Below are 25,079 nucleotides of genomic sequence, written 5' to 3'. Positions count from 1 at the left end.
TGTGCTCTGCTCTCTCCAGTAGCACACAGTCTATGCAGAGGCTATTTCTTTTGCTGTGCCCCATAACAACTTCCCTAAGAGTCGCATAAATGCTCTCACTTCTACTATTGTTGTGAGACACTTTACACTTATCCACATTTTATCTGCTCCCTGACCAACCCACAACCCCTTAAGTCACTGCAAAACGCTTGACATGAAAAATACACAGCAAAGCTCCTTTATTTTTCAGTTGTTTTTTTTTTAAAAAAATACACGAATGTTCAAAGGATTTAGTTATGGCATCAATTCACAGATACCCCCAGTGGTCCCTAACTATTGTAGGTGTTCCTGGGATAGACACAAGTCAAGTGCAAATGCAACACAGTCTAATTACAGGTTAATTAGATGGATTGGATCCATAGCTTCCTCTCCTCTTGTGTGAGCATTCTCCTCCCAGTTTTGGATATAATTGTTTACCAATACATTTCTGCCAGCATATTATCTACCCATAGGTAATCCTTTGAACACTCATTGCAAAGCTATTGTCTGCAAAGTTTCTAAACTGTGTTTTGGGCTATGGTTATCAATAATGTTGGTGTAGACATATTATACTGGTTCACTCATAGCACTAAACCATATTTTAGTGCTATACGAACAAGCTAGAACAAGCCCACCCAAGCCGAAACTTCTGACTTCTGTAAACCCACCCTGATCCCCTGATCCCCTGCATGTGGCCAGAGGAAGGACTTTTGCGCAATCTCTGGTTCATACACAATGACAAACCACGATTTGTGTCAAGTGAAATGAAATACTGCAGAAATCCTTCTCTATGCTGTGCAGGAAAAGGAGAGTTTAGGGGAACCGTGTAAGCCCAAGTCTTCATGCAGGCCATACACCATGACCACATGCAGACCAGCCCAATGCTAACCAGAGTTGTTTTGCCTATGCTGAAAGAGAAGAGCTATTACTCATGTGGGGGAAGGAGTGTGATGGTTCCAATAACCAATTCATTCCCTCAGCTTCTGTCCATGATCAGAAAAGCATCACGGAATTGCTATAGGAGGCATAGGCAACCTTGGCTCTCCAGATGGTTTGGAACTACAACTCCCATGATCTCTGACCACTGGCCCTGTTAGCTAGGGATCATGGGAGTTGTAGTTCCAAAACATCTGGAGAGCCAAGGTTGCCTATGTCTGTATAGGCTCGTCATGGGACAATATATATATTTAAATCTGGAATTTAAATTTCCAACCAATACAAATTTGAGTTGTACTGATTTAGGAGTAAAGTCTATCAGAATTATCCAATATATTATTAGCCTCACCCCTGCACCCCCACACCTTTAGCACAATTACTGGTTCAAAGGGTTAGCGATGTGTCTCTAAAACCCTGTATTAGCCAGAATGCTCATTCATGTTATTAATTTCACTGCTTTCCATCTCTATCATTAACAGCAGCCAATATAGTCATTAAAAAATAGAAGCTGTACAGAAATTAAAGCCACACAGCTGAAAACGCTCTTTAAAAACACCTAAATTTCCCCAAAAGGGATCTCCATAGCTCTTGGAAAGCTATAGAAACTTGGGAAGTCTACAGTTTCTCACAAGAAAAGCCATGAGCCTAGTTATAGGATAAAATAGAAGGAAGGAAGGAAATGCAAAGCAAACATAGTCAAGTATTGCATCAACCTTCCTGTGTTCCTACAAGTCTGAATACCGAAGTGGCTATCCTGGTAGCAAAAATAACACCTTTCAGACTAGACGTGGGATTTTATATTGTTTGAACACTTTCCATGTGCAACAGTGATAATTATCTGAAAATATTTGCTGTGTCTGATCATCCTAATAGTCTGAAGGTAACACACAGGAAAAATGCATTCAGAATGAATTAAATATGTTTCATTCAGTAGCACAATAGCAAGAGGATATACATTTCAGAAGTCAAAAAAATGTAGCTTATAAGGATAATGGCACCTTTGCTTTATATTATTCAAATGTAATATCTGGCAATATGAGGATTTACAGAATTATAAGGAGAGGGGGTGTCCAGCCAACATGCCCCCAAAGCAGTGATGTTGGTTCATTGACCACTCTAAAGATCAGCCAGTAATGCAGATCATATGACACTAGGAGCAGAGAAGTGTAATCAGACAAGTTCTGTAGAATAAATAGCTGCAATATGAATAAAATACCTAAGTCACAAGACATGATGGAAGCTTTAAAAAGGTTTCAGTGACACCTAGGGAAATATTTTGAAGTGAGAGGTAGCAAAATATTACAGGTCTACAGATGTTCTTTAGATGTCATTCATCTAACCTTATTCTGGAGCTGTCAGCTGTCAAGGTAGTCTGGAAAGGAATTGTCTCTCTTTTAGGACACTGAATCATGTGATGCAGCATTAGGGTTATCTGTGAGTTTTGCTGCTTCGTCAAGTTGCCCTGTTCCTCTTCAGCATCACAGAAAAAAAGAGAGGCTGGATTGACAGTAATTTATATTCACTACACTTTATGGCTGAAGAGGTATTGCAAAGCATGTTCTGGGCAATCTATTTAGAATCCATTTCTGTGCTCTGGATAAGAGGCATTGCATTGATGTGCCACGATCAGATTCAAAATTGGTTTGAGTAACTAGCTACAACTGATATATGGATGACACCACTATATAATGACTTGCCTGGGACTAAACAGGAGGCCTTGAACCATTCTCTTCAATCTTTTTGCATAAATTCTGAGCAAACTGCACCTCCGATTTGAATTAAAGTAACATCTGGAGATACCAATCACAGTAAGACAGAACATTAAATTCAGTTTTTATATTGTAAAGTCAGACATACTAAAATGTGAGCTATTCCTTTTCTCATGCAACCTTGTATATCATTACCAAACACATGAAACGTTTGCTACGTGCAGCTGAGATTGAGCTAAACTCATACCTGTGTCTATTGCTCTTAAACAAAAATGCTATTTGATAATGTTATTTAAATACACAGTGAGCAAACTTCAAATCCAAACCAACTTATTGTTTATGCTGCTTGGGTACACTAAGCCTTTAAGACTCGGCTCAGCCAGTCACATCTGGTGTGGCAGTATTGTTGGAGGGGGGACTCAATAGGCCCATGTATTGTGTACATGGTTGGATAAGGTAGTGTATATGAGGTATCTCTGCTCAGCTGATTATCTAGGAGTGGAAATCATCCCCCCCAATCACCATGGGAATTCTACACATCCCTGTTTTATTTTCCGGCATTGCATCTGGCCGTAGGGGAGGAGCAGCTTGAGGAAGTTTCCATCCAAAAAATGGAAGGCAAGGAAAAGTTCAAGGCCTGCCACTTGTCCACTCCAGATCGCATTGTCATTAGGAAGTGTGCTGTCAGAGTTTATTACATGCATTAACCTGTAATGTGGCGTTACCTAATATGTAGGACTTACTTGCTGCATTAATTCCAATTCTCAACCTGAAAAATCATTGTGGGGAAGCATAAAGGAGAAAGATGACATGAGAAAATGTGGGAGGCACAGTGAGAGTTGAAGGACTGCGCTTCCCTTTTACACCAGTGGTGTTTCATGCAAACTCCTTTCAATGTAACATGGAAATATCATGAATACAAAGAAGTCATGATATTGAAGTGTCATGAAAAGTGCCACAGGAAGGAGTTCCTGGTTGTGTATAATGTCAATTGAGCTCCATAAAAAAAACAACCCAGTGTGATTGGCATTAAGTAGTGATCAGTATGGTGGAAGTGGCCACAATGCAGAGTGAAAAATGGTGAGTGATTAGGCAAATAAAAGCTTTGGGATGAGTCAAGGAGAATGGAGCAGAGTTGTTTCCTTTTATCTAAGACTCAGGCTGTTGATCTGAACAGAAGCTTGAGAAGCCCATTAAGTGGTAACTCCTTGGTGGAGCCACACCATATTGTGTATACACTTCTGCGTATGACTTGTTATGAAGGATGAATGGTCTGCATTGAGTATATCACTAACATATCAGTAAGTCATTACAAAAATATAATAGTTCAAAAACTGCAACACTTGGTATTTATCTACTAGCAGAGAAACATATTGTAACTGGATCAAGACAGAAATTACATATTATAACTATTATTTATTTTGCTATTGCTTTAACCTTATCTTTCACACTTGTGAACATTAGATTTTTGTATAAATTATTTCTTGTCTAATATCATTTCCAGTTTTTATTTGATCTCAAAAAACATTTCATTATGTTTAATTTAGGGAAATGAGATTTCTTTAATTACTGCCTCTAGAAGCTATTAGAAGCTCAATTACATTTGCAAATTCATTTTTGAGTAGCTTTATGGTTTTAAGATAAAAAATTCAATGATATGAGTATGTGAGCTTTCTTGTTCATTGAAATGACGTTCTCTTCTTTTCTTCCTTGTGGTGCATATACATCAAGGCAGGAAAATATACCTTTGAGTAAAAAACTTTTAATTAGGCTAGGAGCTTAATATCAGTTTCAAGAACTCAAACTTGGCTCTGAATAAACAGTAAAGATTTCATTATAGGAAAAAGCCTTGCCAAATACATTTATCACATCCCTTCATTTGCTATTGGAAATACCATAAATAGCTTGATCTGAAAAGTCAGCAAGAGAAAAGATGGGTGGGTGCCACTTATGCAGGTGTCATTTCTGAATCTGTTATGGCTCGAAACAGTTACAGTGCCATAGTGAATTATGTACATATTAGTGCTTTGATGTCTAGAGACTCAGTCTCCAAGCAAGACTGTAAAAGGCCATCTACCTAGTAGGATTTGTTTATTAGTCTGTGGAAGATGACAAGCAGTTTTATTAGTGACTCTAGTTTTATTGGCCCTGGTTGCTTGTTACAAATAATTAAACAACTATTTGGCAGTGATACCTTTTCATTTTCCAAGTCCTGCCAGGGTTGCACAGCTGGAGAGAGCAGGAGCAAAGCTTAAATGCCTATTGCTACTTTATGTTGTTTTTGCCTTTTTGCATATACAGTAACTTCACATGTAATAGCATTCTAAATTTCTAAATACAGATTAATTTTATACTTAGAATGAAAAAAGAGCTTCGTAACAACATGGCACAGATGCAATTAAAGCTGTGCACAGTGCCAGATAAATAAAGCCAAATTGGAATTGAATAAAGTCACTGTCCTGCCACTTGGTGGCAATTTTGAGCTACTGCATAGCGAGAGCTGGCATCAAGGAAACTACTTTGATTCACAGACACTTGTTTAGAAGAACTACATCACCAATAACACCATTGACTAAGAATGTGAATCATGAAATCTACTGTCCATAAAGCATCCCACCAGAATTACTGAAAATCTTACAGTTCCTTTCTTAGTCATCGTAATAGACAAATGCAAATAAAGCACACAGAATTTGTAATTGCCAGCTGTTGAATGGATTTCTCTTCTAGTGACAATAACTGTTAATTTAGGAGTTACTTAGAATGGAAACAGAAAACATAAACTGCCCTGATTTACAAATGGGAAAATAACTGGTCCTTAGTTGAAGGGAACATTAAACAGAAATCTATATTATATTGCCACTACCAGGGCGATGCCTAGGAATGTTTGGTTGCTTAATGAACAAAGCATGCTTCACATCAGCTTCTTTGAGGGATGGGAAGGTCATCTGTTCAGATAGAAGTTTGCAAAGGGGATGGTGAAGACTGGGAATGTAGCCCAGTAATTAAGAAGACTAACGGGCAAGAACCCCAGAAACATGTATGCTGCAGGGTAAGCAGTGGTCTGCAAAAGAGCTACTCAAAGGAAGGATAGGTAGAAATAGAAATGATAGGGTTTGTTTGTTTTTTTAAATGGCAGCGGAAGAAAGGGGTGGGTGGAATGAGGTACTGTGGAGGCTTGCTGGTTGAAATACGTTGTGGCTGAGTGAGTGGTAAAAACATGCAGTTGAAGGACGAAAGGGCTAAGGATAGAATAAGATAGGCCAATCCCTTGCGTAAGGTCTGGAGACATGAAGGTCTGCACAATATTGACAGGAGAAAGCCAAAGGAACACAGGGTAGCATCCCTTATGAACAAGCTTCTGGAGGCATCATGCCACTTGGGGTGGGACCAGAGGCAAATATGGAGCAACCGAAACTATATACAGTACCACATTCAAGCAACACAAAAGATGGAGGTTATTACACACATCTCTCCACCCAAGCTGTAGAAATAGGCATGGAGAAATGTGGCCTGGGGACTAGATAGGGAAGCCTGGAGTCACATTCAGCTTATAGGTTTGAGTTTGCCCACCTCTGGTCTAAAAATCTAAGATTCCCACTGTACAGCATTGTAGCAGGGAATCAATGGCCAAGAAACCATGGGAGTAGGGTTGGATTTTCCATAGAACTAAGCCAACTACTCAGATTTGGGTTTCAGACTTCTGTAAGGCCTTTGTTTAAACCATAGTTTGTTCATTCTATAGCTTTTTATCCTTTTCAGGTGTTTGAGGCGAGACTGCTTGTGTGCTTCAAAATGGAGAGGGTTCAGCAGCATGCATGCAAAATCCACCTGCATGCATGCAGCTCCCTTTCAGACCTCTCTGCATTCAGCACAGAGGTTTAAAGAGGAATTAAAAGTGCATTCACCTAAACCAGCTTAGAATCCCCGTTCAGACTTTCCACTCAATATGGGAAAGTCTGAAATGAACATATTAAACCCACATGCATTTATCTTGAACATTTAAATAGGTCATCTGAAGAAGAGAGAGAGAGAGAGAGAGAGAGAGAGAGAGAGAGAGAGAGAGAGAGAGAGAGTATTTAGAATAGCTAAAGTGGACAGTTTTTAGATCCTTTCCTGCAGATACCATAATTCTCTTTTCATTCCCCTCCCCCTCTCCTTAACGTGCATACAGCAACTATAGAATGTTTAAAAAGAAAGCCCTTTCTCAGTCCATCGCCACAAAGTTATTACAGTCTATTTTGTGATACTTCACGCTACTTAAATTTAATCTATAACAAGCGCAACTGGAGGGAAAAAACTGCAAAAGATAGCTGTCAGCTTTAGCAGCCCATTTTGGAATGGTAATGAGAAACCAAGGCATACTAACTAACTAATCTAAGGGAATTGAAGAATTGCTACTTGTCTAATGTAATAGAATGATTCTACTGTAAGCAGCTTGTAAATACTGAAATGAGCAGAAAACCCAATGCACATTTCTCACTCTCCCGCCCCTTCCTCCTCAGACTTCTGGGTGATAGCTGTTCATGCTGTTGAAGCCTATAGTCAAGAAATCTGCAATATGCTGCAGAGTTGTTTGTCAATGCCTAAGTTTATTTTCGTAAAGAAGTATTGATTGCAGGATGAGAAACATTTAGTTTAGCAGCAGTCGATGAGGAGCAGACAAAGGGCTGTCTGTGCTCTGAGTAATTTAAATTGTATACTAAAAGGTACAACCCCAAATATATATTACTGTGAAAGATACTGGTGTGGCACTGCATGCGTGGTATAGTGTCATTAAATAATTTGGTCACTAGGTGGCACTGGACTTAGTCATATTTGGAAGGAGTCCGGAATTGCTTATTGCTCTCTCTTCTCATCTAAGAGGCAAAATAGTTCCCATCTAGTAGGGCTGGGCAATATCTGGTTTTCAACATCACGATATATCACCAGCTAAATATCATGATATCACGATATATCACGATATATCTATATCTATGTCAGCGGAGGGCCTTGCTGGGCCTCCCCGTGGCGGCAGGGGGTCCCATCGAACCTCCTTGCAGTGGCGGAGAGTGCATCACACTTCCCCACAGCAGCCAAGGGCCTTGATGAGGCTGCCTGTGGCGGTGTAGGGCCTTAAAATGTAAGGAAGTAGAAGATTTAATAAAAATATTAAATAAACTTCCATATGATATATATTGAATATATTTTCAACTAATTTAAGAGTAGTTTAAGTGATTTACTAGTCAAGTTGCAACTGCTTCCCCACTCAGAGGTCTAAGTGCAATCTGTGTATGTATAAACCCCACTGATTTCAACTACTACTTTCCTGGGAGTAAGCCTCATTGAATTCAGTAGGGCTTGCTTGTGAGTAGACACACATTTGCTTGCACTGCTTACCGAGAAACAGCCCCCCATTATTCTCACATAGTACCCAACCTCCAGTTTCAACATAAGGCTAAATCTTCACCACTCCATTCACCCCCCAGAAGGGTCCCCCCAAAAGCCCTCAGCCCTCAGCACACCAATCTCTCCCTTTTTATCAAGCAAGCAAAAATATAGTCTCCTTTAAATAATTTTTTAAAACCTTCATTTTTCATATGGAGGAAAGCTATTTAGGGGGAACCAACAACAAACACCACCAGAAAATAAAAATAAAAACTCTTCCCCCTCATTTTTTCACTGGTGGGGGTGAGGAAAGAAAAGAGCTTTCCAGGTTTACTATGCCTGACAGTAAAATACTGATTTCCGCCATGATCCAAGCAAATTGATCGTTTTTATGTTGGTGGCAGTGAGATTAACCATATCTGGGAACTGGAAAGATGCAAAACTTTTGGTTAATCTTTCAGAAACTGCAAAAAACACATGATTTGAAAGTATAACAAGGCATAGCCAATCCATTTATTACTTACCTCACTGCGAGAAGCAAAGTTACAGGGAACCAGGCAGAGGGTCTTCTCGATAGGGCTCCCGCCCTGTGGAACACCCTCCCATCAGATGTCAAAGGAGTAAACAGCTATCTGATGTTTAGAAGACATCTGAAGGCAGCCCTGTTTAGGGAAGTTTTTTAATGACTGATGCTTTAATGTATTTTTAATCTCCTGTTGGAAGCCGCCCAGAGTGGTTGAAGAGACCCGCCAGATGGGTGGGGTATAAGCAATAAATAATAATAATAATAATAATAATAATAATAATAATAATTTATTATTATTTATTATTATTATTAGTTGCAGGATTTGATAAAAGCTATTCATCAAAACCACCTGGAATTTATTGGAATTATGTATAATTTATTGGTGGGCAGGGAAAGGTTTCAAAGTCTCTTCTAGTGACAAATTCTGTCCTGTAAAAGCCCCCTACATGTTCCATATATTTATTTTCTTGGATTTATATCCCGCCTTTTTTCCATCATGAAATCCAAGGTGGTATACATATGTTTTCAGGCAGTCACCGATCTAGGCACCGACCAGACCTAGACTTGTTTATTTTCTGGAAGCTGGTAGCTTCACATCCCTTCAGACCACAATCCAGACTCCATAACCAGCAGTTATGGATTTATGAAATGCACGTCTGCGCCTTTAATAATGTGTAGCCCCATCCTAGCTACAGTTGATGAACTTAAGTATTGGTGGGGGGTTTGTGGTTTTGCAAGATTATGGCAGCGGGAGATGCTAAACATTTTTATACTTACTCAAAGCTCTCTGTAAGTAACATTCTCAGTATCTTGCAGGATTGTGTTATGGGGTAGTAAGAATAAATATTAATTGGTCGATTTAATTAGAACACTAAATTTCTTTTATGGAACTGTGTTTCCCATTTAAAAACCCTCACTTCCAAGCTTTATGTGTGGCTAGCTAGACAGAAGTTCTCTGCTATCTGTAATTCCCCATATTTTACCAGAAGTAAAATATCTTAGATATTTAATTTAATCCCTTATATACTCCTGGTGTGTCATCTGTTTATTTATCTTTATGATATGTCTTTAAGATCAGTTTTCAGACTTGTGCATGTATTTTTGGTTTGTTGCTTACTACTATTTTAAATTTATCATAAGATGTAGAGCTGTAAGACTTACACTAATAATGGCTTCACACCAAGAAAGCTTTATTATTCTCTAATGAAACCATGTCTATATTTCGGTGATACATTTTTCTAAGCATGTCATAAAATTTAGGTCAGCACCATCAGGCATACATCAAATCCTTTGATAGGCTACAAATTGCACAACATTGTGTTTACAGTTGTTTTTGAATAAGCTTGCACACATAAATAGAATGCCTGGTATGACACCCCCCCCCCCCCAAGCATTCCCCTGATTTTCTAACTTTTTCATTATAATTTTGTAGCTGAACTTTTGATAAGCTATGTTTAGGACTCATTGATGCCACTACATTATGTATGTAAGAAGAGTTCTGCTGGATCAGGATGAAAGCCCACATAGTCCAGAATCCTATTCCCACAGTGAACAACAAGATGCCTATGGGGAACCGCCAAGTGGGACTTGAATGCAATTAGTATTCAGAGGCACATTGCCTTTGACAGAGAAGTTGGAACATAGGCATCATGGATAGTAGCTTTTGATAACTGTATTCCCCATGGTTTTAATCTTTTAAACCCCTCCAGGGGAACACCTGTTACCAGGGATAATAGCTTAATTGATGCAAAGGAAACTGAGGTTGTGCTCCAGAAACCTGCTAAAGGGCAAGAAACTACAAGAAGGAAACAGCTCAGGGTTTTAGTTGTCTCTATACTGATGTACAGAGTATGGGGAACAAACAAGAAGAATGTGAGCTTTTAATATAGGATGGCAAATATGACTTAATAGGCAATACCAAAACCTGGTGGACTGGAATGTAGAAATGGGGGTGGGGCATAACCTTTTTTTGCATGGTGAAAGTACTGTTGAAATTTGAAAGCACTGTTGAACAGTTTTGTTCTACTGGTTTTTTTTAAGCGCGAGAAGCTGATACATGAGTTGGAGGAAGAGCGACATTTGAGACTTGAAAGTGAAAAACAATTACGAGAAGTGACACTGGAATCTGAGCGCAACAGGGTTCAAATGAGAGGACTGCAGCAGCAGTTTTCCAGGTATGCTCCTAATTGTTTGGCTCATTTTTTAAAATGGTCATGCACATATGAAAACAGTAAATGTTTGAAGTTGCATCAAACAAAATTATTCTGAGACCCAATGAAACAAATGGACCTGTGCCATATCCATTAGGTTCAATGGGTCTACTCCAAGTTAGACTAACATTGGATACAACCTTGAATCCTGTACTTGTCTACTCAAATGTAAGTTCATTGAAGAAAGTAAGAATTGTCTCCAAGAAGCTGGCATCAGGACCCAGGCTGTAAGTCTGCAATCCTTAAGAGAACTCTCTTCCTGAACCTAATTTAAATCTGCAAGAACAGGATTTACACAAACTAATTAGATGCACACATGCAACATAAATGGCCACCTGGAGTATGGGAAATGTAAAAAAATGGGCCTAAACTTACTCATTTTCTTGATTAATAAATCCAATCTTTAATGTAGATGAAAAAAACACCTGGAGAAGCAAACCTAAACTTGTGCATGTTATGTGTCCTATGTACATTCTTGCATGTAAAGGTGAAAGGACCAGCTTCAAGTTAGTTCACCAGCCAGGAATAAGCTGCCATTAGTTAAAGTGAGATAACTGCCCCTGGCAGCTGTTGCATGGAGACAGAAGTGTGTGTGTATTGTGTGTGTATTGTGTGTGTGTATACATAGTGTGTGTACATACATGCGCCACTCAGCTTGCCCTGAATTCTCATACTTGAACCTGTTGCCCTCAGGTGTGATATCCTGTTGCCAGTGCTGAAACAAGATTCAGCCAACAGTCTAGTTACCTTCTGTATGTGTGTGTAGGAAGAGCATATTGCCCTTTGCTTCGGGCAGTAAAATGTCTTGGACTGGCCCTGACACCATGTGCATCTTTACAAAGAGGAGTAACATAGCAATGGTGATCCATGCCCTGCCTACCTACATCCCACTCAGTCTACTGCCATGAGTTCTTTATGAGGCTGCTCTTTATTTGTTTAAAATATTGTTATTTGTTTTGCCATTTATCGCATCATATTTGCGCATAATAACAGTATACAAAAACACGAGATCACAAAATTCAGAACGAAACAGCAGCTGCTACTTCAATAGCAAGTAGTTAAAAAGAATCCAGCTGCTATTAATGGCCAGCAAAAAGCCTCCAAGAATAAATGTGATTCCTGCGAGTGCAGAAAAATGCATTAATGCGGGTGCTTGCCTCAGTTCATAACGGAGATTATTTCACAAGAACCACGGACATTCCAGGTCATGTAAGCCTTAACAAAGCTACTTACACTACCAATTATTTTGTGTTGTATGTGGGGAAGTTCTACTGTCCGGAAATTTCAGCTAGTTTAGTTGTAGTGGCTTCAGTATTAACCAGTGCAGCGTGCGTGGGACACATACGATGTCAAATCTGCAGTTACTTCACTGTTTTCCATTTAGTTTGACCATTTTTAAACCCTAAATGGTCTGAGATTATACATATTAAAATCCTCCTCAGAAACCCATGTCCATCTATTGGAAGCATGGGAAAAGGCTTTCTCTCTGATAGAAGCAAGCTGCAGTGTGTACGCAGTAGGGATGTTCTTGGTGGTCTTTAGGTATCAGGCCTCTCCAGCCCTTCTCCAAAGAACCTTTGGGGTAGTCTGTTCTTTTATCACAACTGATTGTTACTGTTAACTGCAAGCTTTAATGAGTTAGATAGATAATTTTAATACTTAAAGGGCTACTTTGAATACAAGTGCTTATAAAACAACAGATAAAAAGTTCCATCTTAGAAACAGCATTTCCCCTTCAAGTTCACATTTGATGGAATGCTTCTTCTAAGATACTCCAGCTGTGACATAGACATGTTTTGGTTCTATGAAAAAAATACACAGATTTATCTGATTAATCAACTGGTGTTTCTTAATCATGCAATGAGCTTACTTTTAAATTGGTTTTTTTTCTGGGCTTTTATGATACTGTGACATTCAACAGTTCATAATATTTTGGGAGCTGATTTGGCATAGCTTTTCTCGCGAGGAAGCCTATTCAGCATAAGGGAATTTCCCTTTAAAAAAAAGGGAGAACTTGACAGCTATGTGATTTTGTGTTTTTTAATTATTGTTGTTGTTGTTGTTGATGTTATTAAAGGGTGGCCTATAAATAATTGAATAAAATAAATATAAATGAGGTGATACTGTGCCTTGCGCTTCAGGCTTTCACCTGACAATAACAGAAAAAGAGAAAAATGGGAACCCACCAGCACTTGCAAGTTTCTGTTTCTAGGAAGAACTATTTGTTCTTGTGCATGCACTGCTTGAAATTCATTTGGTTAGAAATGTAAGTCCTAGGGCACCTTCTTCTCCGCCTCCCTCATCATCAAAATATATTCAACCCATCTGTATAACAACAAAGCACAAAAGCATTTGAAAATCTGGCAATTGCCCTTTTTTGTTTAGTGACAGTATAAAGCTGTCTCTTCATATGCTGAGAAAATGTTAACGTATCATATAAGCTGTCAGTTTGAGTGCACAGGTCCTCCTGAATGCATGTGACTTTTGAAGCCAGGGGTGGTTTTATTTTTTCTCCTTTTCACTGTGATTGACATTCCAACTCAGCAGTATCTCGTTCTGTTACCAACTCAGCAATATTTCTTCCTGATTTTTTTTATCACCTGAAATCCTTATTTTTAATGTATGTGTAAACCTCATATTAAAAATGGCACCGTGACTACAGCCACACTTTTAAGTGCCTGACTACTCAAGAAAATGTTTTTTAAAGAAAACCATGTGGCTTCAGTTTACACTGTTGTTTGCAAGTAGGTTTTAAATGGTGTGCTTTCCATTATTCTTGACATTATACAACAACACCATTACCATTCTGTTCATTATCCCATATTGTCATTGTTGGTGGTTGCTTTCATAAAGAATCACGTTGGCCAGGTCTACTAAATCATCTTCTCCAGTATAGTGCTTTCTGATTGGCTTAAAATATACTAAGTGCTCCACATAGGTCAAGACAACAGTTTCCTATTTCATGACAAAAGAAGCAGCCTAATACTGAATCAAACCACTGGACCACCAATCTCAGTAATTTCTTTACTGGAAGGCAGTGACGCTTCAGGGTTTCAGGCAGGGGTCTATCCTAGGCCATTCTCTAAATGATTCTCTTTTAGCTCTCCAAGGAGTTCAACTACTCACTTTCTTGAGTTTTGTTTTGTTTTGTATGTTATTTCAACCCTGCTGTCTAGTGGTATGTGCAGAAATGCCAAAGAAGACTCAGAAACATCTGAATGATTTATAGTGTTATTCCAGCGAGAACATGAAGTTGTATGCAGGGTATAAATGGATTACATCGTTCATTTTCTGCACGGCCTTATTGTACCAAGTGCTTGTTGAGCAAATATGCTCTGCATAAGATCCCTGCAAACGATCAGATGTTAGAGCATTGACTTTGGCTTTTTTATTATTTCAATCACATGTTAGGCCATGGAAGGCAATAAAAGACATTACTACATAACAGTCCCTCTGCAAACAGTTATTGAAGCTTTTTGTACTGGTGCTTTAAACTTATTTTTTCAGTTTTAAACTAGAAAAAGCAAAGCATTTCAGTGAAGATGGCCTTAATGATAAGGATATCATTGTGGGGGGAATATCCTATGCATGCTTATTTAGAAGTATGTACCGTGGCGTTTACTCCTAAGCCGTGCAGTGCAATTCTGTGCATATTTGCTCAAAAGTAAGTAGCACTGTGTACTGGAGGCTTTCTAAGTAAAACTGTGTAGGATTGCAGCTTGAGTTTTTAATAATACACAAGCAAAATGTAGGAAATCAATCACATTTGGGTTAGAGGGAATCTGACAGATAACACACGCTGTAATTCCAGTTTCAGTGTGTGTTTCTGCTTTCTGCTGGTCACGCTAAATATTAAACAAGGTTATGCCTGTCACTTCCAACAGGTGTGAACACAAACACTATGAATTTGGTAACACGTTACATAGGATGACAGCCTGTGTCAGCTTCAGGTGCAAACATCTTCAGATCCTTTCTTTTGTAATTTAGATTCTCTCAGAGTTTGGTTTAGTGATGCTAGTGACATACTGTCAGTTTAACAGTGAAGAATCAATTCTCAGATTATTAGCGATAATATGATTGCATTTATGCTGCTTTACTGTTTAAGAAGATTAGTCTGAAAAGCGATAACAAACCTAGACAGCATCTTAAAAAGCAGAGACATCACCTTGCTGACAATGGTCCATATAGTTAAGGTTATGGTTCTCCCAGTAGTGATGTCTGGAAGTGAGAGCTGGACCATAAAGAAGGCTGATCGCCGAAGAATTGATGCTTTTGAATTATGGTGCTGGAGGAGACTCTTGAGAGTCCCATGGACTGCAAGAAGATCAAGCCTACCCATTCTTAAGGAAATCAGCCCTGAGTGCTCACTGGAAGGACAGATCCTGAAGCTGAGGCTCCAATACTTTGGCCACCTCATGAGAAGAGAAGACTCCCTGGAAAAGACCCTGATGTTGGGAAAGATGGAGGGCACAAGGAAAAGGGGATGACAGAGGACAAGATGGTTGGACAGTGTTCTCGAAGCTACCAACATGAATCTGACCAAACTGTGGGAGGCAGTGGAAGACAGGAGTGCCTGGCGTGCTCTGGTCCGTGGGGTCACAAAAAGTTGGACACTACTAAATGACTAAACAACAATAGGAGACCATTCTTTTTTTCTCAGCAAAGGTTTTTATCAGGCAGAATTACAGGAGTAAGCAATGGAAAGCAAGTCTATCAAGTCAGTTCTCAGTATCAAAACTAATGGTAGATCTCATGCTAAAGTAGTAAGCTACTTTTGTGTACTTTGGGGCAGTGTATATTTGGCTTGGGTATGGAGAAACTTTGCTGCATATCTCCATCATTTGGGTGCTTCCTAGGGTAGGATTGAAAGCAGACTGTGCTGCCCACCAGGCAGTATGGTGAACAACCGCATTGTGTACATGATCATGTGGATGGTACAGTGGTGTCAGGTCTAAACAATGAATTAAATAAAATATATTACATTGTTATATGATTGCCTGAGATCTTACCACATAAGCTTAATTAGAGGGTATGGCACCCCACATCTATGGACTGTCAGTATATCCCTATAGAATCTAGGTAATAAAAGCCCATTTTAATGTGCATTTTCAGCCTTCCTTTCCCTTCTCAGTGGAACCTCAAACACTCATGAAAAACTCCACTGAAAGTTGATGTGCTTTCCAGTGCAGTAAAGGACCCCTAACGGTTAAGTCCAGTCGCAGACGACTCTGGGGTTGCGGTGCTTATCCTTAAAGAATTGCCGCTAGAAGGAAGAACAAGGTGCACACAGTATTTTAAATGTATGAAATGTGAGTGTGTACACAGTTGTCCATGGGTTTATTTATTTTTGCCAGCAGTGCACTTTTGTCATTACTGGCATTGCTCAGATCATCTGCTGCGTAATAACTAGAGATGAGCTGCGTTTTCTAAGGGAGTTTCTTTCCTTAAAGATTTTTGTTTTCTTTCAGGAGTAGCCCCTTCCTGCTAAATAACTCCAAAGGCTAGTTCCATGAATGTGAACTTAGTTCCAAGAAAATAAGTTGTGTATTTCTTCTGATATTCATAGATAAGGCTGTGGGGGAAGGGTAGGAAGTCTTTCTAGCTAGAAAGGATAAAACATTCATCAGAAAGAAAGTCTTGAAAACAACACACTACTTTGAAAAGGGAGAGAACAGGGAAGAGAGGGAGGGAGAAATAATGGTTTATCTTACCATCTGTCAGAGAATGGTATGATAAAAGATGGTACTATGCTTTAATGCTCAAAGTGACTTGGGGCATTCTTTATTTCATTGTGCTTTCCTTGCCTACTAGCTTTGGGGTTGTGGCCCGCTGCTTTTGCATGCTTTCTAATAGCCTGGCTAGCTGCCATTGTTCTTAGCATTACCTTGTTTGTTGACACTAATTTTCCTGGACCTAGTATGAACTCTGCCCTGGACAGACGCCATCACAGAGCACGTCCTGCCAAGATTTGCCTTCCCAGCTTTCATCCTGGTATTTGTTTCCAAAACACACACTAAGGACGAGCAGATGTATCTATTCCAGTTTCTCTCAGTTTCTCATCTTCCCCACCTCCCCAATCTTTAGTTCAGTTCTCCACATTTCCACATCAGTTTTCATTTTCTTTTAAACATTCATCAGCAAATTTATCCTAAATTATACACAAATATGCTTGCATTTTTTTTAAAAAAATAGCATTCCTTTAGTGTAATGTACAGTTTTGCTTGTTATTTTACTAATAGATAAATTTTATGCACATATTACCAATGTAATGTATTTTTGTGCACATTACATAGCTACAAAACAATACTTGGAGAAGGGTGAATTTGAAGGATGATTGTGCTTCCAATCCCACATTGTTTCAGAAAGTTTGGATTAGGTAGATTTGCCTTTAAATGCAGTTCAAATCAAATTTCTACCTCCTCTGTAATAATCTCCGATACATCAGCAGGAACATTGCTTCTTCAAGTATTTGTGGCCCAGGAGGCTAGGAGGACATTGAACAAACTAGTATTGTTACCGGCTACATTTTCAGTTCTGTTGTGAAATTCCAAATATATATAGGAAGGTAGCCACTTTCAAGGCAGCTCACATCTTATTAAAACACAAAATACTGTAAGCAATCTCATTCAAAAGCTGACCAGACTAAAAAAAGTATTTAGGGTTCTCCTACCGTGTTTCTCATATTATAAGTCATGTCTTATATTAATTTTTTCCTGAAAAAAACACAGCATGACTTATTTTCAAGGGATGTCTTATTTTTTAATTAAGTACCGGTACCGGTATCTGTACAGACCACAGACCTGCTCCCACCGGGTCTTCGCGCGCGGCAGGCAGAGGCTGCAGCCAGGTCCTGGGGCTGCGCTCGCGGAAGGCAGAAGCTGCAGCCGGGTCCTGGGGCTGCGCGCGCGGAAGGCAGAGGCTGCAGCCGGGTCCTGGGGCTGCACGCGCGGAAGGCAGAGGCTGCAGCCGGGTCCTGGGACTGCGCGCGCGGAAGGCAGAGGCTGCAGCCGGGTCCTGGGACTGTGCGCGCGCAAGGCAGAGGCTGCAGCCGGGTCCTGGGACTGTGCGCGCGCAAGGCAGAGGCTGCAGCCGGGTCCTGGGGCTGCGTGCGCGGCAGGCAGAGGCTGCAGCCGGGTCCTGAGGCTGCGCGCGCGGCAGGCAGAGGCTGCAGCCGGGTCCTGGGGCTGCGCGTGCGGCAGGCAGAGGCTGCAGCCGGGTCCTGGGATTGCGCGCGCGGCAGGCAGAGGCTGCAGCCGGGTCCTGGGGCTGCGCGCGCTGCGCGCTGAGGCTGCAGCCAGGTCTCGGGGGTTAACGCGGCAGCAGCAACCCTTCTTTGCCACAGACCTTCTTCCACCACCCGGTACGGCTTATTTTCGAGGTATGCCTTATATTTTTCCACCTCAGGAAAATCCTGCCATGCCTTATTTTGTAGGGATGCCTTAAAATATGAGAAACACGGTAAAAGCCAAAGTGTTTCATTTTTTTAAAGTATGCATTTTATATTATTGTATATGTGATTCCTTATTGTTATATTTTTTAAGAATTCAGATATGTATATAAATATCTTATACTTTGTACAAAGGTAAAGGGGCCCCTGACCATCAGGTCCAGTCATGTCCGACTCTGGGGTTGCGGCGCTCATCTCACTCTATAGGCCAAGGGAGCCTGCGTTTGTCCGCAGGCAGCTTCCGGGTCATGTGGCCAGCATGACAAAGCTGCTTCTGGTGAACCAGAGCAGCACACGGAAACGCCGTTTACCTTCCCGCCGGAGCGGTCCCTATTTATCTACTTGCACTTTGATGTGCTTTCGAACTGCTAGGTGGGCAGGAGCTGGGACCAAGCAACGGGAGCTCACCCCGTTGCAGGGATTCAAACCGCCAACCTTCTGATCAGCAAGCCCTAGACCAGGGGTCCCCAGACTTACCAGGCTTTGGGCCGGTTCCCACCGCGCCGATTGCGCGGCGGGCTGGAGGGCGGGGGAGTGTGCGCCCGTGCGGGCCGGTGGGCGGGGAGTGCGCGCCCGTGCGCATGCGCACGGGCGCATACTGGCACGGCGGCGCGCTTCCAGGTCTGAAAAAGCGTCGGAAATTGTTTGTGCGCATGCGTATGGGCCTCCCCCGACCCAGAAATGCACCAGAAATGACCTCTTCTGGGTCGGGAGAGGCCCATACGCATGCGCACAAAGGATTTTCGACGCTTTTTTCCGACCTGGAAGAGCGCCGCCGCGCTGCGCGCCATAAGAGCGGGCAGCGGCGGCGAGCGGCGGGGGTTGTCGCGGGCCGGATTGGGAGGCCAATTGGGCCGCATCCGGCCCCCGGGCCGTAGTGTGGGGACCCCTGCCCTAGACTCTGTGGTTTAACCCATAGCGTCACCTGGGTCCCCCAGTATACTTTGTACAAAGTAACCTATTATTCTGCCTGTTCAAAGTGTAAGGTCTTAAGTTGCCACAGAAATAATGCATCTGTAGAAAATACATGTAAGAAATCAGAAGTCCAATTAAATAAGTGGCTAATTCTCCCCCCCCCCCCAATTTTCAAAATAATTTTTATTTGGTTTTACAAACTTAAAATTAAAATTATACCAAAACAAGTCTACAGTTAAAAGATTCCCCCGAATGTCTGGACTTCTCACCTTCCCCTCTATGGGTTCTGTTGTTACCCCTTTTCTACTGCATCTTTTTTCAATAATCCAAGTTTTTTTTATAACTCCATTATATTCACAGTTCTCGTTACATTACAAGTGTTATTGCAGTCCTGCTAGTGTTTTCAGCTGCTTACAGTGGTTTTCTAGATAAGCTATAAAATTTTCCCATTCTTTATTAACGTTTTGGTCTTCCTGGTTTCTGAGTTTTCCAGTCACTTTTGCCATTCCAGCATAGTCCAACAATTTAATTTGCCATTCTTCTCCAGTAGGGACTTTATCTTCTTTCCACCTCTGGGCTAACAACATCCGTGCAGCTGTTGTCGTATACATAAAAAATATTTTCTGCTTCCTTGGAACACCTTGTAGGTGTTGAAATAAGTGGCTAATTTCTAATACATTTTTGTGATCTTTGTTTTGCTTTCAGGAAGGGATACAATAGGACATGCATTTCAAGAATACCACCCATAGGCATATCAAAATGCAATATTAGCAAGTTCAGTTTTAGCATGGAGATATGCAACTGAATGCTGGTCTGGTTAAATTCTTTACATGTTTTGAAAGCTTCTTTAAAGAGGTACTGGGAAATGAGTAATATGTGTCTGCTGTGGGCAAAAACATAATAATTTACTTGCTTGGTTTCTAATTTTCTCTCTCTTTCCTTCTCCATTCTGTGTTTGAAAGTGAGCATTTAGTATTGGCTCAACCCTATCATATCATTACTCTGGTAATCTTGTCAATTGGCAACTATATTGTAGATCCACAGAATATGTGTGTCTATAAAGGCAGTGGGTGTTTGGTTTTTAACAACACAAACACACACACGCACACACACACACACACACACACACGGGAGAGACTAACCAATAGGTTGATAATTACGCAAGCTTTAGTTTGTATTGAAATCTTCATCCGGCAGAATGCATTCTAAATACCTAATAAACCCAGCATAGAAACTTTAGTTACGTATCTGAGGTCCAAGCTAGATGTTACACAGTAAGATATGTGTACCAATTGCCTGGTGTGTCTCTGTGTGTATGTTTAATAAAGTGTGTCAGGGTAAAGCAGTGAGATTTGAGCAGAATAGCACAGAGCAGAGAAATATCTCCTTAACTCTTTCTCCTCTGTTAAAGTTTGTTCTCAAATTGCTGTGCATTCCCAGGACAAAATATACTAGTGCTAGTATATACTAGTAGGTGGAAAACATATTGGGTGCTAAACTTCAAACAGGAAATAACCAGCGTGAAGTAGCGTCTTCTCCCTGACAAAGCCTGACCTGACTGCCAATTAGGTTGCATCTGGTGCTATTGAATGTTTTGAACACAACTTTGTAAAGGTTAAAAAGAAATGATAAAAGTTTGACCGTATGAAACAGATAATCAAGTCCTTCAGGTTCTCAAACAACAAAACAAAACAAAGCTTAACTCTTATTTGCCAATATAATTGTGTCACATCTTGGTTTCAGACTCTCATGTAATATCTTTCAAGTTCCTTTTGCCAGGAATACAGAGAGATTTCCATAATAGAAAATGGGTGTAGTTGTGAATTGCTTGCAGCGCCAAAGCAGGAGAATCATATACTGAACATGTGTTGCTGTAGCATTTCTTCATATTTCATCTAACATAGCTCATATTCCCACACTGACAGATTCTAGTTGTTGTTTTTTTAAAGGATTATTTTGCCAGACAAGTAAGTACCTTAGTCACAAAGATGAGCAAAAAAATAAATGTTCTCCTAGTCTTTCAAATCCAAAATTCTTTTGTAATCATACTGTCTAGTACTGGTTTTCCATGGGGCATGGAAATCCTTTAGACTTGTCTAAGTGTCTAATTCTTGAGTCACCCTCAGAATTATACCCGCAATCTCTGCATAATGCCAGTGTCACATCAGAAAATAGTCACAGGTTAAAATAAATGGTTTTCATTTGAAACCATGAGCTTTTAATTATTGCATGTGTGAGGCAGTGCAAGACAGGAGTGCCTGGCGTGCTATGGTCTATGGGGTCACGAAGAGTCGGACACGACTAAACAACAACAAATAAATTCAAAGCCAACATAAATTTATATGGCTTACGTAACACAGCACAATCATAGTCTACACATTGTGGGTCATGGACTAGCCTTGGAATACTTTACAGTTGCCAGAATATATGTCAAGTTGCATGGAGCCAGAGATTTATCCAGTTTCAGCAACTCCGTCATTTCTCAAAAGACATACAAATGAGAAGCCTGTGATTCCAGATCAGATGTGACTTCTGTGGGCAGAGATGCATGTATACAGCCTAGAGGTTCATCATCAGTGAGCTCATTAGTTGCTTTGTGCTACTGTCTCAAATCAGATTTAATAGTAAAATACGGCATATGGAAGCCAAAATAATTAAAATAAGTAGTTTGAGATAACCAAAAGATCCAAAGATCCATCCTTAACTCTTTCACATATGGGCTGTTATCAAGCTAATTAATGACTGAATTGGTCCTATAGCTTTTAAAAAATGTTCTCCACTTTATTTACCTAGTAATATGTACAAGTATGTTTGTCAGTGCAGGATTGTGCAGCTCTATACCTAGACTGCAGATAAATAGAACTGGAAATGTTCTATCTATTGATAGAAAGAAACATTGGTTTTAGCTCATGGTTTGTCTAGAGCAGGCATCCCCAAACTGCGGCCCTCCAGATGTTTTGGCCTACAACTCCCATGATCCCTAGCTACCAGAACCAGTGGTTGGGGAAGATGGGAATTGTAGTCCAAAACATCTGGAGGGCTGAAGTTTGGGGATGCCTGGTCTAGAGAGACAAACCACAAGCCAAAGCATGGCTTAGCCTCAGGCAGCAAGACAGCAACAGTACTGGAGAAGAAGTGTATCTGCTGCCATTTGCTCTCTAAGAAATTGTGTGCTTATGCTAAGCTGTGGATTGGCTTAATGTTGTGTGTGAGCTGGTTCAGTTTGTCCAGTAAAAGAGTATAATGATGTGCTACTGGGGATAGAAACTATACAAAAATGAGTGTGAAAATAAAGTATCCATCGAGCCTGATATTTATTACAAGTTTGATGTGTTTCATGACAATACATATGAGTTTGGTGACAATAATATTTTCAAATTTATCCTTGTCAGTCTTCCACATTAATTGCTTTGGCATCTCCAGAAGATGGTTGGGTTATTTTTGTAAGACTGTAGTGATACATGAGCAATTTATAGACTTTTCTTAATCTGTTGCTTCAGGGGATTTTTGTGACCTTAAAAAGTGGAGAAGCTATAGGGAAAAAATACACCATGGATAAATATGATGGTATTCTGCCAACACCATCCTGTAAGGCAGAACGCATGGTCAGTACTGCAGAAAAAGTCTTGAGCACAGAAGACCGAGAAAGACAAAGGACAGTATGAGTGTTCCATTTAATTGACTTAAAGAAGCTATAACATAGCAAGAGGCTTAAACAACTTAATTGCTACTTTGGTTCAGACTTCCCTAAAAGGATTAGTGGCATTTGGCAGTATCCAACTAAACAGGGCCGTCTTAAGCACATCCAGCGCCGTGGCACAAAGGTCCCTCTGGCGCCCCCTCCCTTTCCCAAAATTTAGCCTGAGGCGGAGGGTGCCGTTGGGGCTGCCTGACTACAGCCTGCTGCCAGCGCTCTCGCTGCTGCCCAGCGGCCGCAAGGAGCTGGGCTGGCCAGCAAGTCTCTCACGAGAGGCATGTGACGCTACATCGCCGAGAGGGAGGCGAGGAGGAGCAGGAGAAGCCGCTTCGGCAACTCTGGCAATCTCCAAGCCCACGTCCCAGCCGTTGTTGCCTTTCTTCAGCCAATCAGGGTCAGCCCGCGCGTTTGTACCCAGAGCCAAAAAGAGACGCCCGAGGGAGAGGAGGCGGCTGCGGCGGAGCCATGGGGCTTAGTGGCTCGTTGCGCCCCACCAATGCTGGGGCACCTCTGAGAGGCGGCGCCCTGGCGCAACGAGCCACTAGCCCCTATGGGAAGGACGCCTCTGCAACTGAATAGTTCTTCCAGTGCAAGAGCTTTTAACTGCACAGTGGAATTTCCTTCACACACCCTCCCCAAATCTGCTGCACAGGATTCGGAGGAAACCCAGGACAGATTTAGAGTGGGGCACGGGTAGTGGAGGAGAGGACTTCAAGTATGCAGCTTTAAAGTCCTTCTCCCTGTCCTCGCTCCTGCATAATAGGGGACACCAAACCCCATAAATTGCTAGCCCCCTCTGCTGGGTTAATCCCCTGGCCTCGGTCTCTGTCACAGACTTTTCAGAGCCCTGCGAATGCCTGATACCCTCTCACGTTCTTGTATATTCAAAGATAGCCCATGAGTTGTTTTGAATATCTTTTGAATATTATTTTAAACAGCTTGTACATCTGTGTGTTTCTAAAGCAGACACACATTATCACAGTGCGCAAGCTCATTGTGTATGGGCATCAGTATTAAATGTGCATTTCAATGCTGTGTACATCCCTACCTTTTCCGAGATTGGGTGATACTTTGTACATCTACCCTACCATTATTTCTGTAGTGGACAGGAAATTGGGTAGAACTGGACATAACAGAGGTTCAGGATTAATGTTGATTCTCATGGAACAATGAATGCATTAAACTGGCTGGATTATAACTTCAAGCATCAGCAAGGATAGGTAACCTCTAGATCAGGCATCCCCAAACTGCGGCCCTCCAGATGTTTTGGCCTACAACTCCAATGATCGCTATCTAATAGGACCAGTGGTCAGGGATGATGGGAATTGTAGTCCAGAACATCTGGAGGGCCAAAGTTTGGGGATGCCTGCTCTAGATGGACATAGCTAAACAGTAGTTCTTGTATGCATGTGGGAAGAATTCTGACGCATGACTCTTGGTGAGGCAGGTTTATCTTCAAACCATGTCGAGACAACTTAATCTCATTTTTTGATTGGACCATGAGCTAAACAACTGAAGGGAGTGTGATGTGCTTAGTGCAGCTTGACTTTATTCCAGAATTTGACATGGTCCTCCATTGTGTTCTCATGGGGCAATTCACATTTCTCTAGCTTTCCTTTATGCTGCAGAAACAAGATATGTAGCAGGTGCCTGCAGCTATAACACTGTGGGGATGTGTTTTTGTCAGATCTCTCTAGTTTAGCTACACTTGGTTTGGATTATGATTTGGTTTGAGTCAAGTCTCTGAAGACAACGCTTAATTAATGAATTAAATTTGGAAGGAAGCATTCTTGTTCTGGCCATCATTTTTGCAAACCTGCTAGAAGATGCAATTTACTTTTGTGATTTTTTCAATGAAATGGTCTAACTGAGAAGGCAATACAAGTAAGGTCAATATTAGAAATAGGCTGCCTAGCATATTGCCACATTTTTTGTTATACACTTGAGTTATTTGATAAACACTGATAGGAAGGACATATACCCAGATTATTATACCAGTAGCCTACCAACTCCCCTTCATGGATCAATGCCTTGTCGTGGCGAAGGGGCTTGAATAACTCAGAGAAGCTATGAGCTATGCCATGCAGGGCCACCCAAGATGGACAGGTCATAGTGGAGAGTTTTGACTAAACGTGATCCACCTGGAGAAGGAACTGGCAAGCCACTCCAGTATCCCTGCCAAGAAAACTCCATGGACAAAGACAACAGGCATATAAAAGTTATGACGCTGGAAGATGAGCCCCTCAGGTCGGAAGGC

General features: G+C 41.1%; 1 protein-coding gene across 10 annotated transcripts in view; it reads left to right on the top strand.

Moving 5' to 3' along the window:
* The window catches only part of NCKAP5 (NCK associated protein 5), a 556,514-nt gene that overhangs the window by 261,354 nt on the left and 270,081 nt on the right, over positions 1-25,079 (top strand). For all 10 annotated transcript variants that reach the window (XM_035130314.2, XM_035130220.2, XM_035130308.2 and 7 more), the window contains one exon: positions 10,594-10,727. In XM_035130314.2, the coding sequence (XP_034986205.2) occupies positions 10,594-10,727 (134 nt within the window). The remainder of the gene's footprint in view (positions 1-10,593; positions 10,728-25,079) is intronic.

Source organism: Zootoca vivipara, chromosome 1, assembly GCF_963506605.1.
Source record: "Zootoca vivipara chromosome 1, rZooViv1.1, whole genome shotgun sequence".
NCBI lineage: Eukaryota > Metazoa > Chordata > Lepidosauria > Squamata > Lacertidae > Zootoca > Zootoca vivipara.
This window is presented reverse-complemented; position numbering and strand designations above follow the sequence as displayed.